At 48.2% G+C, this 11,996-nt stretch overlaps 1 protein-coding gene across 2 annotated transcripts in view; it reads right to left on the bottom strand.

The window, feature by feature from the left end:
* Positions 1–791: 791 nt before the first annotated feature.
* Positions 792–11,996, bottom strand: part of SOGA1 (suppressor of glucose, autophagy associated 1) — a 92,064-nt gene continuing 80,859 nt past the window's right edge. The window contains exons 11-16 of one of the 2 annotated variants that reach the window (XM_056845192.1): positions 9,008–9,259; positions 6,926–6,997; positions 4,702–4,772; positions 3,386–3,464; positions 2,015–3,292; positions 792–1,014 (exon numbers count right to left, since the gene is read on the bottom strand). In XM_056845192.1, the coding sequence (XP_056701170.1) occupies positions 865–1,014; positions 2,015–3,292; positions 3,386–3,464; positions 4,702–4,772; positions 6,926–6,997; positions 9,008–9,259 (1,902 nt within the window). In that variant the 3' untranslated portion in view covers positions 792–864. Of the gene's footprint in view, positions 1,015–2,014; positions 3,465–4,701; positions 4,773–6,925; positions 6,998–9,007; positions 9,260–11,996 lie in introns of both variants that reach the window. The other variant, XM_056845191.1, reaches the window with a different exon arrangement.

Genomic DNA, 11,996 nt, shown 5'->3' with positions numbered 1-11,996 from the left:
ATCAAGAACAGGCATTGGGGCTGATATCATCCCTACCGGCCCATCCTATGCCAGTACCCAACTGCAGTGCAGGCTGAATGGATGGCTCAGCATACTTGAGGAAAACTATCCATGCAAACATGGCCATAGAAGAACCAGTGCTTGTACATAACCCAGCACCCAAAAGCAGTGATGTTACTGTGGCTTTTTTTCCCCTTAGCAAAGATATGACAAAAAATAAATCCTCCCCAACCCATACTTCCCTCTATATAACACAAGAACCTCATTCTGGGGGGATTCTTTATCATACAGCTGTTCTTAGGAAACTTCTAGCAGATAAGGGCCCTCAAAACCAGCTCTGTACTGTTTCTGAAGGACTGAGGTTTCCTCTTCCTTTAGACCAAGGCAGCTTCTTTGATGCTTCCCAAAATTCCCTGGTATCTCTCACTGTGATGCCCTTTTCATGGGAAAGGGGATGCATCTCCTCGAACTGGTGACCATGGGGGAAAACTGCCACACTCAACACCACATACACACACCATGTGCCATGGAAACAGCACGGGCTGCTTCATCACACTCCAGCAATGCTCCTCTCTTGTACAGTGTGGCTGAAGGGTTTCCAGGGACAAGAAACCGCCCCACCTCAGCAAGACTCCCACTCCGCCCCCTGGCTCTACAGCACGGCTTCTGTGTTCGCAAGTACCCCAGCTAAGGAGAGACAGGGAGATGCTTGTTACTGCTCTGAGTATCTAAGAGTGGAGCCCCTCAGGATCTCTGCTGTGGTTGGCTTTCCTCAGAGGCAGCCAGTCCACGAGTTGCCAAAGGGACCGGCAGGTTCGGGGAGGAGCTGCTCTTCCATCAGCACGGCAGCAAGCGCAGCCCCTTTCACTCACTCAGCGATCCTGCCTTCTCCTCTGCCCGGCTGCCGTCAGTGGGGTGCAACTTGCACTTGGAAGGGGAGTGGCGGACGGCTGAGCGCGAGGGCCGAGCAAAACAAGAGGTCAGCGACTGGGAGCTGCAGTCACAGGCAACATCCTGCAAAGAGAAGGAGACAGTACCGCAGTGAGAAAGGATGGGCAGTAGAGAAATGACACTAACTGAGATCTGGTGTAGTGGGGGGACAAGTTCCTTGTTCGAAACCCCACCTCCATCACTAAGTGTCCTTGAGATGAGCCTTCAAGCCTCACCTTTTCCATGGCAATATGGAGACAATCATAGAGGCCTACCTCACAGGAATGTTTAATTGATAATGTATGGGAGTCACCTTGAACATGCATGGAATAAATACTAAAAATTAATAACTACTTGTACGGTTGCTATGCAGAGGGAGGCGATGGCCAACCGACTGTGTTTGTCTATTGCATTGAAAACCCTCTGGGGGATGCGATAAGGCAGCTGTGACGACAGCACTTTCCACCACCACCGTTCGTGGTAGTGCAAAGCAAGCGTGGCTTCTAAATTAAGGTTTAATAACCAGCCTCCTTTATTTTTATCTGCTTCATTTATACCCCATCTCTCTCCCCAATGGGGACCAAAAGCAGTTTTCAACATTCTCCTCTTCTCCATTTTATCCTCACAAGCACCCAGTGTGGTAGGTTAGGTTAAGAATGCGTGGCTAGCCCAAGGTCACCTAGCAAGCTTTCATAGCAGAGCGGGGATTCGAACCTGGGTCTCCCAGATCCCAAGCTGACAATCTAACCACTACACCACATTGGCTCTGCTGTCTGCCAGAAAAATATGTATTGCCAGAATACATGTCTGTAATATGTCTGCCAGAAAAATGTATACAATTTATCAGCTCCCTTATCCAATACAGACAGGACCCTCCACCCCAGATGTGGGTTTAGAGGCTAAGTTGTAGCCACATCCCAAAACAGTGGAGGCTGTTGATGTCTTTGCTCTTTGGCCCCTCAAGTTTTCAGCTGATGGAAGGCATCCTATGCTACATTTTAGCCCACAGAAGGACCTTCAGGACTGCTCACACCAGGGCAGTTTGTCTGCTAGTACATTATTTCTTGGGACACAAAAACATTACCTCATTGGCAATAGTAGCAGAGATGATGTCCGGCTCCCTTAAGGCTCTGTCCTTGCCTCCTTGGCTCAGGGTGGACAGCTTTGGTTCCTCAATGCAACCCTGCTTCAAGGGTTTTTTGTCAAGGGTCTTGGAGGTGCTTTCAGACTGGTGGGGCACAGCTAAAGATGGATGATCTGGCTTCTTGCTGCTGCTTTCTACTCCTACGGGGTCCTTCTTCTCAGGAGGGAAAGTGGGGCTCTGAGTTCTGCCACACACATTCCGGAAGAACTCCTGCACTATCCCGTACTTGGGTGCATCTGGCTTTGCTTTGCTTTCCTGGCACCCTGGCTTCCAGATGGATTCGGTACTCCCAGAATGCTCCACAACATTGAACAAGCTAGACAGGCCATCATTGATATTGTTGAGGACCGGACTGTCTCTAGTGGTCGTGGACCGAGCCCAAGCAGACCCGTTCTGCTTACTCTGATGGAGGTTCCACAGGCTTCGATCCTTAGAGTTGTCCAGCTTAGAAGACGACCTTCTCTGGAGTTTGGGGGAGCCATACTTGGGGGAGCAACAGGGCCGCTCAATCCTGGAATGCACTTTGTCCAGAGACGAGGAAATCTGCTTGCTGCGCACAGACATGAGGGAGGAGCTTCGCGGGGACCAGCTTTTGCTGCTGTGGATGCTGCCTCGGGGCATGTCTGTTTGTAGACCAACACTGACAGTCTGGATGGTCTGAGTACTGACACTGGTTAATCCCACTGTCTGGCTGGAAGCACTCTTCACTTTTCTCTCCAGGGAGCTGGAGCGGATAGCTTGCCGGACGCAATTGGTGATCTCCTTCATATCGTCACTCATGTTGCCAGAGATCTCCAGGTCATGCAGGGAGGATGGAAATCTGGGGACGGGAGCCACGGTTTTCTCGCTGGCAGTACTACCATCAAGCAGCTCACGATGCTGCTTGGAGAAGTTGCACAGCCACCTGCTGTACATGTTTTCTGAGTTGTCCGACTCCTCCTTGGGCTTGGCCATTGTGAACAAGAAGCCAGGCTCCACCATAATCTTCCCCTCTCTGTTGTGTACTAGAGGTGCTTCCAACCTCCGCACCACTGGAGGGCTGTAGTAAATGCGGATCCCAGTCTTGTCTGGGGCTGTGTGGCTCCTCTGCATGTGTTTCTGGGACTGATCCTGCACAGACAAGCTGCTTGTCTTGGTGCAGTCACATGAGGAGATGGCCAGGTCCTCTGTGACCTGGTTCTCAGATATGGGTTGCTCACTATTCACATAAACACAGTTCTTGGGGGTGACCCCTACAGTGTCCTTTAACGTGTCAGGCAACATCTGGGTAGGTGGAGACCCCTTGTTGGTGTTGGCGTTATCTGTGATCACAGGGCTGGTTTTGCCAGAAAGATAAGGAGAACAGTCAAGCAAGCTTTCAAATTCCGACATTGAGGAAACCGACTTTGTCCTGGTGGGGAGAAGAAAGGAATGAGTACAGCAAATCTTCATGACCATTTTGAATATAAGGACATAAGAAAGGCTCTTATCTTGTCTTCTGCCATTTGTTTTATTCCATAATGGCAATATAAGTAGGAAAATAAAAGAATACTCACCATTGCTCTGTGACTGAGGACTGTGGACTGGATCCAACCAACGTTTCTACTCCATCTCACCCAATTTCCCTCTTCACTGCAGCCCCCATTCCAAGTAGGTCCCACAATCCCTGGCATAGACTTTATTAGTAATCAAAAGGGGACTCTCCTGTTTCCTTTGCCCATGGACAAACTGGTAGATGCTAACACACTGTGGATAAGGCTGTGCATGCCCACAGTAGAAGCTTATGTGAAATGTACCTCCCCTCACCATGGTTACTCTTATCATGGAGGGTATGAGTTTGTTTATGGAACCAGGGGATAGTAATTATCCTGGAATAACTAACACGGTGTGCAAGAGAGTGATCTTTTGCTTGAGGCATGACAGTTCCCACCCTCCATATTAGATTCCATCGACTCTGATGGCGGCACATCACCTCTAGCTCTCTTGCTACAGAATTGCTCTGAAACTCCAGATGAGAAGAGACTCCCCTAGGCCGTGTAAGTAGGAACAACAACTGCATCTATCTTAAGGAAACCCCTGCCATGAGCAGCTTCCAAGACACTAAAGTTATGTGATAGACTTTTGTTAAGGATCAGCTGGGATAATTCCCTACCCTTTAAAAATTTCCCCAAATAAAAAGCTTCAGAGAACACAATGGAAATCAATGGGGAAATTAAACAGACAATAAGCATTATCAAGATAACATGCTTTGCTTTCTCACTGAGAAAGTGGATTAAAAACACTGGTCTCCCCAGCATCATTTGTCTGAGAGACACTCAGAAGAGGAAAACACTAGCGGAAGGAAGTGAGGGAACCATATAGTGGACATTTACACTCACAGAAGGCAGAAGACACAGCCCCAGCAATCTGGCCCACATGGGAAAGACCTGTCATTTTGTGTTAACCAGCCAGCTGCAAAGCTAAACTGAGACTGACACGGTGTCCAGTAAGGCTAATTGCAATTTCCAGTGTGCTCAAAGGAAACCAGTGTTGCTGCTTCCCAGTGATGATCATGTTTCTCTTCCAAATTACCAGGCAAAGGTGTGGGTAGAGGAGCATGCTACTTTCTAGATGGCGAAGAACTGAGAGAAATAAACCAAACCTCTCACCTTTTCAGATTACTCCCTTTGATGTCTGTTTCAGAAACGGTTTCTTTGTCAGTGATCTTCTCATTGAGAGTCTGAAAGAATGTTAAGAGAGTTTTGTCATCATCATCTGTTTTTTTCCCCATTTCTATACACTTAGAGGTCTCAGTTGAGACTTGGCAGTAGTTAGACACCTTGGCACCTTCCAGACTGGACTACTGTAATTGGCTGTACATGAGGCTGTCTTGGAAAAGTTCCTGGAAACTGTGATTGGGCCATAATGCAGCTGCCCAATTACTAAAGGGTATAATTTTGGTTCAATTTGCATTCGCTTCCAGTTTGTTTCTGGGTCCAATTCAAGACACTAGTTTTGACCCTTAACTGGTTTAGGTCCAGAGTACATAAAGCGCCTTGTTCTCCAAAAATAGCCTACTTAGACAGGCCTCGCTCTGTTTCTATCAGAGACTCACTGGGAGACAATGTGCAACAGGATCTTTTTGATGTGGCACCAAGACTTTGAAACTCCCTTCCCTGGGCAGTGTTTGTCTCCCCCACTTTAATTTTCAGAAGGCAGGTAAAGTCTATCCCTTTTTAGTGGGCTTTTAATTTGAATTGATGGTGGTTCCAGCCATGGTGAAGACATCTGACTGATGCATAATTAGAGCTTCTGTTGACATCAGAATGTGGCTGTTACTGCTCTACTGCAGGGGTGGGGAACCTCCAGCCCGCGGGCCGGTTTCGGCCCGCAAGATCATTTTGTCCAGCCCCCGGCCCGCCTGACAAGGCTGGGAGCTCCACGGCCCACCTGCCAAGGCCAGGAGCTCCACAGAGCTAGCTGTTGCTAGCCAGGCCCTCATCTCAGCACTTCGGGCTTCACTAGGAAGCCGGAGCGCATGAGCACAAAGCTGAAGGTTGATTGGGTGATTGTGGGGGCGTTTCCCCCAAGTCTCCCTGCTTCCTGTTCCTTGGCTTCCTGTTCTTTGCAAGAGAGAGAAAACATGTGCCTGGCTAGCTCTCTCGGCAGCCCAACTTTGCTTCCTTGGCACCCCTCCCCTTTGCCTGCGCCCTACCAGCTTTTTCCAGGCGAGTGAGTGGCTTGCCTTGAGTTCTTGGGGCGGTGAAGCCCCTGCCTCTGTTCCCCCCCCCCCGCCTGCGCGCTTGCCCCGCGGCAGCCTCAAGTTCTTGGGGCAGCCGAGGCCCCTGCCTCCAACCCCCCCGCCGCCTGCGCACTTGCCGTGCCACTTGCCGAGGGTCCCCGCCCAGCCCTCCCGCTTGAGCCCCTGGCCCGTGCACTTGCTGCGCTGCCGCCAGAGGGTCCCCACCCAGTCCTCCCCGTCGTCCATTCTCCCGGCCCGCACGCTTGCAGCATCACCTGCCAAGGGCCCCCGCCCAGCCCTACCCCCGGCCTGCGCGCTTGCTGCGCTGCCGCCAGAGGGTCCCCCCCCCCACAGCTCTCCCCGTGCTCCATTCCCCTGGCCTGCGCGCTTGCAGCGCTGCCGCTGGAGGGTCCCTCCCAGCCCTCCCTGTGTATGTGCATGTGTGCGCGAGATCCCCGGGCCGCTGGCAAGCGTGTGTGTGTCGGGGGGGGAAGCCTCCCTCCCTCTCTTTCCTTCCTTCCTTTCTTTCCTCCCTTCCTTCCTTCCTTTCCTTCCTTCCTTCCCTTCTTTCCTTCCCTCCCTCCCCTGCATAGCCTCTCCTAGGTTTGCAAACCTCCAGGTGGTGGCTGGAGATCTTGCAGCCATAGCCTCTTCCTCCCCCGCCCCGCACGCCGGGTGACCTATGCCCGGTATGGCCCCTGAATGATGTTATAAAAGTGCAAATGGCCCTTGGCAAGAAAAAAGTTCCCCACCCCTGCTCTACTGGCTAACACTTTGATTTCTTTACATGCCTTCCTGATAAGAGAGTCTTAGGCAGTTATATGGCAGATAGAAATTCATTGGGTGCAGCTTTTTCCTGGATTTTTGTCTATAGCGCGGCTGTTAAAGCCACAGAGCCCCTGTCATGCAAATGCATTTATTTATTTAGATTTCTGTGTCCCAGACAGGGTCTATTGGATACCCCTGTGCTCCAGGTGCTCCCAAGCATCCCCTAAAGGGTAACAACTATCTCTGGGATTTGTCTCTAGTGCAATTCTACAGCTTCCCTCCACCTCTTCTGGGATATGATTTTATTTCACAGGCCCAGCAACAAAAGCCCAAGTTTACCCTCTCCCGGATCTTGCAGCAGGGAATAAAGCCATCCCTCTTACCTCTTTCCAGCTAGTGCCATGGTTTTCCATCTCTGAATTTTTCAAAGCCCATCGGTCAGCTCCCTTCTGCAGCTGGAAGAGGATGCATACAAAGCAATTTGCAAGCTTGGCTTGTATGTAAAAAGCCTACTGTCCTTGGCAAGTCATTGCTTTAGATGGTAACTTTATTTGTTTCAGTTTCCAGTGGGCTCATCACAAATCCTAACTACATGTAGGCACTTCCCACTGGCATGACAACATCAGGAGAATAACAAGTGCCCCTTTGCAGGACCCCACATATCACTGGCAGGCTTACTGTTCTAAAAGGAAATCAATCTCTCAATACAAAAACTGGTGCTTAGAGGCAAATATCTAGCTCAGTATCCATGCTGACACAGGGTCATGCTGAGGTTGTGTCTATGAAGCATTAACTGCTGGTAAAGACAGAAGTCCAGTAGGTCACTAGGAGGGAGGTAGATCTATTTGGCTATAGGCAGCGACAATACTGGGAAAACCCACAGGAGATGTTTTTGCTACGAAGGAATATCTTTCAAGAAGGGTCCCACTGTACCTCTATGATGTTTGAAGTGGAGACTCTTTACTCAGGGAATGAAGAATCATCACTATTACAGACAAGATCATTATATAGCAAGGATCCACAGCTCACTATGATTTCTCTTGGGAAGACTCAGTCGAGCTTTCAGGATCTGCCAGATCACCATATTTGGGATCAAAAAAGAATTTCCCCCAGGCTGTATGAGCCAGTGACCTGTCTAGAGCTTGGGGGAGGGGTCATTTTGCTGCATGCATGTCTTGTTTCATAGGATTTATCTGGAGCAATTTACTATGCAAGGGAGGTCTACCTTGTTTGCTTTGGCTCTTTGCTTGGGGAAGCAGCGAGGCCTAAGGTATGTACATGCCTTACTCATACCCTCACATATATACACATGCTAACATCCATGTAAGACATGGTTACAGATAGGTTGCCAGTTCCGGGTTGGGAAATATCTGGAGATTTTTGGGGCGGAGCCTGAGGAAGGCGTGGTTTGGGGAGGGGAGGGACTTCAATGCCATAGAGTCCAATTGCCAAAGCGGCCATTTTCTTCTGATCTCTATCGGCTGGAGATCGGTTATAATAGCAGGATATCTCCAGCTAGTACCTGGAGGTTGTAGAAAACCGACATAGCAGCCAACCAAAATTAATCCCAAAAAAATGTATCTGCACATACAATTTCATAATGCTGACATTTATCTGTACGTAAGATTGATAATAGACACAACTATAGTGACTGTCTACAACCGAAGTGCATGCAGCCACCTGCGTAAGTATCACAAAGTCCACAATATAAGGTAAGTCAAATATAACAATCTCTCACAAATTTGTACTGAATGTATATACACAGTTTTCATACAGTCTCATAATCCCAAGATAAGTGTGATATCAACAGTTCTCTTATGAAGTTGTATTCTAACCATATATCTAATTATACATTTCTGTTCCACGAGGAAATCAATGGGTCATCCAACCTACGCGCCGGTGAATCATCTAGCCAGACGACCATTTCGATTCTCCAATTCTTCATCAGTTCTTTATAGTATCTTCCCAATATTATAATGTCCACTTGAACTCTATACGTGGTACATGCTTCCTGCATCCTCCCTTCAGAGTATGAAAACTGTTGTGTTGGTTTTCTACAATTACTCATTTGTACACAGTGGTGCATATTTCCTACAACAGTACCTGGAGGTTGGCAACCCAAGTTACAGATAATGGGAACTCAGGTTCCCCTATGTATTTATATTCATAGCAAGGAGCACACATCAGTTCTGGAAAAAAAGATGTGATTTATACAGGATACATTCACACTTGCCTGGGTACAGAGAGCTGCACTTAGAAGAAGAGCGATCATTTAAGCACACCTACTCAACCCCTGAGTACCCAGATTGCTGGGGGTAAAGGGAAGATGACTGGGGAAGGCACTGGCAAACCACCCTGTAAACAAAGTCTGCCTAGTAAACGTCAGGATGGGACGTCACCCCATGGGTCAGGAATGACCCGGAGCTTGCACAGGGGACCTTTACCTTTTTTTACTCAACCCCTACCTGGTTCAGTTTGTTCTGCAGCTCCCTCACTTGCTGCTCCGCCGCCTGCTGCTCGACCTTGAAGTGGCCCAAGAGCTCCAGCTTCTCCTGGTCCCAGTTCTTCTCGCTGATCCGCAGCTGTTTGGTCAGGTCCATGACAGCGCTGTAGGACTCAGCCAGGAGGTGCTGGTGCTCTTCTCGCTCCCGCTTCAGAGCTGTTTTCCAGTCAGAGAGGGCTCGCTCCGTCAGGCCTTTTCCACCCTTGGATTCCAGCTGCAAGGACCAAAACCAACCACTGTGTCAGGGAACCTGACCAAATCAAAAGCTCTAGGCAGAACATCTGACTCTGGTGACAGGAAACTGCTCAGCACTTTTCCACCTGTCATCCGCTCTGCTAGGGGATGGGCAGGTTCCTTTCCTTTCTGATGGGGATGCTGGGAGTAGAATGGGAATAGAGATTCTTACAGACTCAGTGTGATCTGTCTACACACTGGCACACTGAAAAACGACCCATCTGTGATGCCTTGTCTATGTAAACCACCTAATAAATTATTATTTAATATATACTTATTAAACTATTTATGTATCTGTTTGTCTAGATACTTATGCCCTGCTTTTCTCTCCAATGGGGATCCAACACAGGCCACAACACAGTTCTTCTCTCCTCCATTTTATCCTCACAACAACCCTGTGAGGTAAGTTAGGCTGAAAGCGTGTGACTGGCCCAAGATCACCTAGTGATTCTTGTAGGTTATCCGGGCTGTGTAACCGTGGTCTTGGTAAATACCAAGACCACGGTTACACAGCCCAGATAACCTACAAGAACCAATGAACTCTGACCGTGAAAGCCTTCAACAATATCACCTAGTGAGCTTCCGTGGAAGAGTGGGGATTCAAACCTGGGTCTCCCAGATCTTAAACCGACACACTAACCACTGCACAACACTGCCTCTCTTGCAAGGAGTTATATCTCAATGCAGTGCCAGAACGCACAGAAGTCTATGCAGTCGGAGAAGAAGGAGCTGATCTCAGAGGCCGGCATTTCATGCCTCTTACCCCCCCCCTTACCCCAAAGAAACCTGCATAAATATAGAAGGAACAGTATACAACTGCAATGTTCATTCAGCCAAACACATATGAAATGTCATATTGAATACCGAAGTAAAATACATATTCAAATATGCTCTTTTGCCTGTAATGCAAAAGAGAGAGAGAATTCTGAAGAGAGGAGTAGAAGACTGGAGGAATGGAATGTCTATGTGCATGACAGAACAGAGCCTGTGGGGATTTGCTCTTCCCACACAGGCGTTGTCAAACTAAAACAACAGTCCACAAGGGAAGCAGAAAACATATCCGCAACTTTCAGTACCATGTAGCTGTATCTTTTCCTAATGTGCTCGCGGGGGGGGGGGGGAATGGAAAGAGAGAAGATACTGACTGCATGAAGGAGACCCCCAGTTTAGAGCAAGAACAGATTAAACTGGGGGCACTCCAAGCCTTCACGCTAAGATTACTTGGCCGAAGGACAGGATATAAATAAAATTTATTACCACTACTACTACTGGTTAGAATTTGGGCATAGGGACATTTGCACCCTCTTCCTCTGGAAAAGCCAACCAGTGGACTTGCAGCCTTAACATGCAAGATGAGTTATTTTTGCTGTTTGTACACAGACTGCCCCAGACTGCTGCTGCTTAATATATTTATGATACTTTTGCCAGGAAGTAACTATCAAAGGCCTGGCTATGCTTCATGCCTTTTTAAACACAGCAGCAATCAACACCTGACATATGGCAATGTGAGGGTTTCAAGGAATGTCCTTTTGGTGAAAAGCAGATTCTCAAGAATGCTGTGTTCAAAATGGTGATGAAAGACTGGAAACGGTACATATTCGCACGGGTGAAAAGTGGAAGGAAGCCACATGAAAAATGAAATTATATAGGTTATCACTGTATCAGCTGTAATAGCAGAATAATTAATGGTACTCTGGGATGGAATACAATATTCTGATACTGAATTCGAGTTTTGGAACTGAAATGATCTAGGTTGTTTTGGCTGATGAGCTCTGCCTTGAGAGCGACAGGAGGAGGAGTGTTGATTCTCCTGGTCATTTCGACACCTTGTGATACTATTGATTGTAGTTTCCTTTTTGTTAAACTTGGCAGAGTTTGGAGCACCACAATCCCATGGTTCTACTTGTACTGGACCAGTCACCTCCACAAGATGATGCTCTGGGACCCTACATAGTTCTATTCTATCTCTCGTGCTGTTGCACATCTAACTAGTACCACTGGGAGAGACTGTCTGGGGATTTGGAGTGAGGGGCAGTCAATATGATAATGATACCCAGTTCTACGTCTCTTTAATGGCTGAAGTTCAGCCTAGGCAAGCCTGAGGTGTGGTTGGCCTATCATTCTTTATTGGAGAATGTTTTGGAAGGGTCTGCATGCCCCATGAAAGCAAGTTCAGAGCTTTGAAAAGTTGCTTGAACAACCTACAGCTGAAAGCTCAGGTTTCCTCAGCAGCATCTTTTAGCAGCTTCAGCCACTCCTTGGGAAGTGAGGTTCGGCCTTTGCAATCCATGCCCTAACCAAATCCAGGTTTGATTACGATAATGTGCTAAACACAGGGATGTCTTTTGAGACTGTTTGGGTACTTCAAATAGTACAAACTATCATGGCCAGGCTGTCGTCAAGGTTTGGATACACGGTACGTATCAGCCCTGCAACAGAACATCTACCGTGGCTTCTTGTTTGTTTCAGGGCACAAAATTCTGGTTCTTACTTTTAAAATCCAAAATGGCCTAGGACCAGGGTAACCTGAAAGGCTACCTCCTCCCAAACTGCCCAGCCATTCAGCTGAGATCATCATCCCAAACCCTGTTCTGTGTGCCCCTTTACCATGAAGGTGAGACAGCGGATGAGAAGAGACAAGGCATCTGTGGAATGCTCCCCTCCCCCCCCCCCACCAAAGGCTGCCTGGTACCTATTGACTTGGCCTTTAGGCACTT

The sequence above is a fragment of the Euleptes europaea genome, chromosome 2 (genome assembly GCF_029931775.1).
Source record: "Euleptes europaea isolate rEulEur1 chromosome 2, rEulEur1.hap1, whole genome shotgun sequence".
NCBI lineage: Eukaryota > Metazoa > Chordata > Lepidosauria > Squamata > Sphaerodactylidae > Euleptes > Euleptes europaea.
Note: the sequence above shows the minus strand (reverse complement) of the source record. Positions and strands in the feature narration are given on the sequence as shown.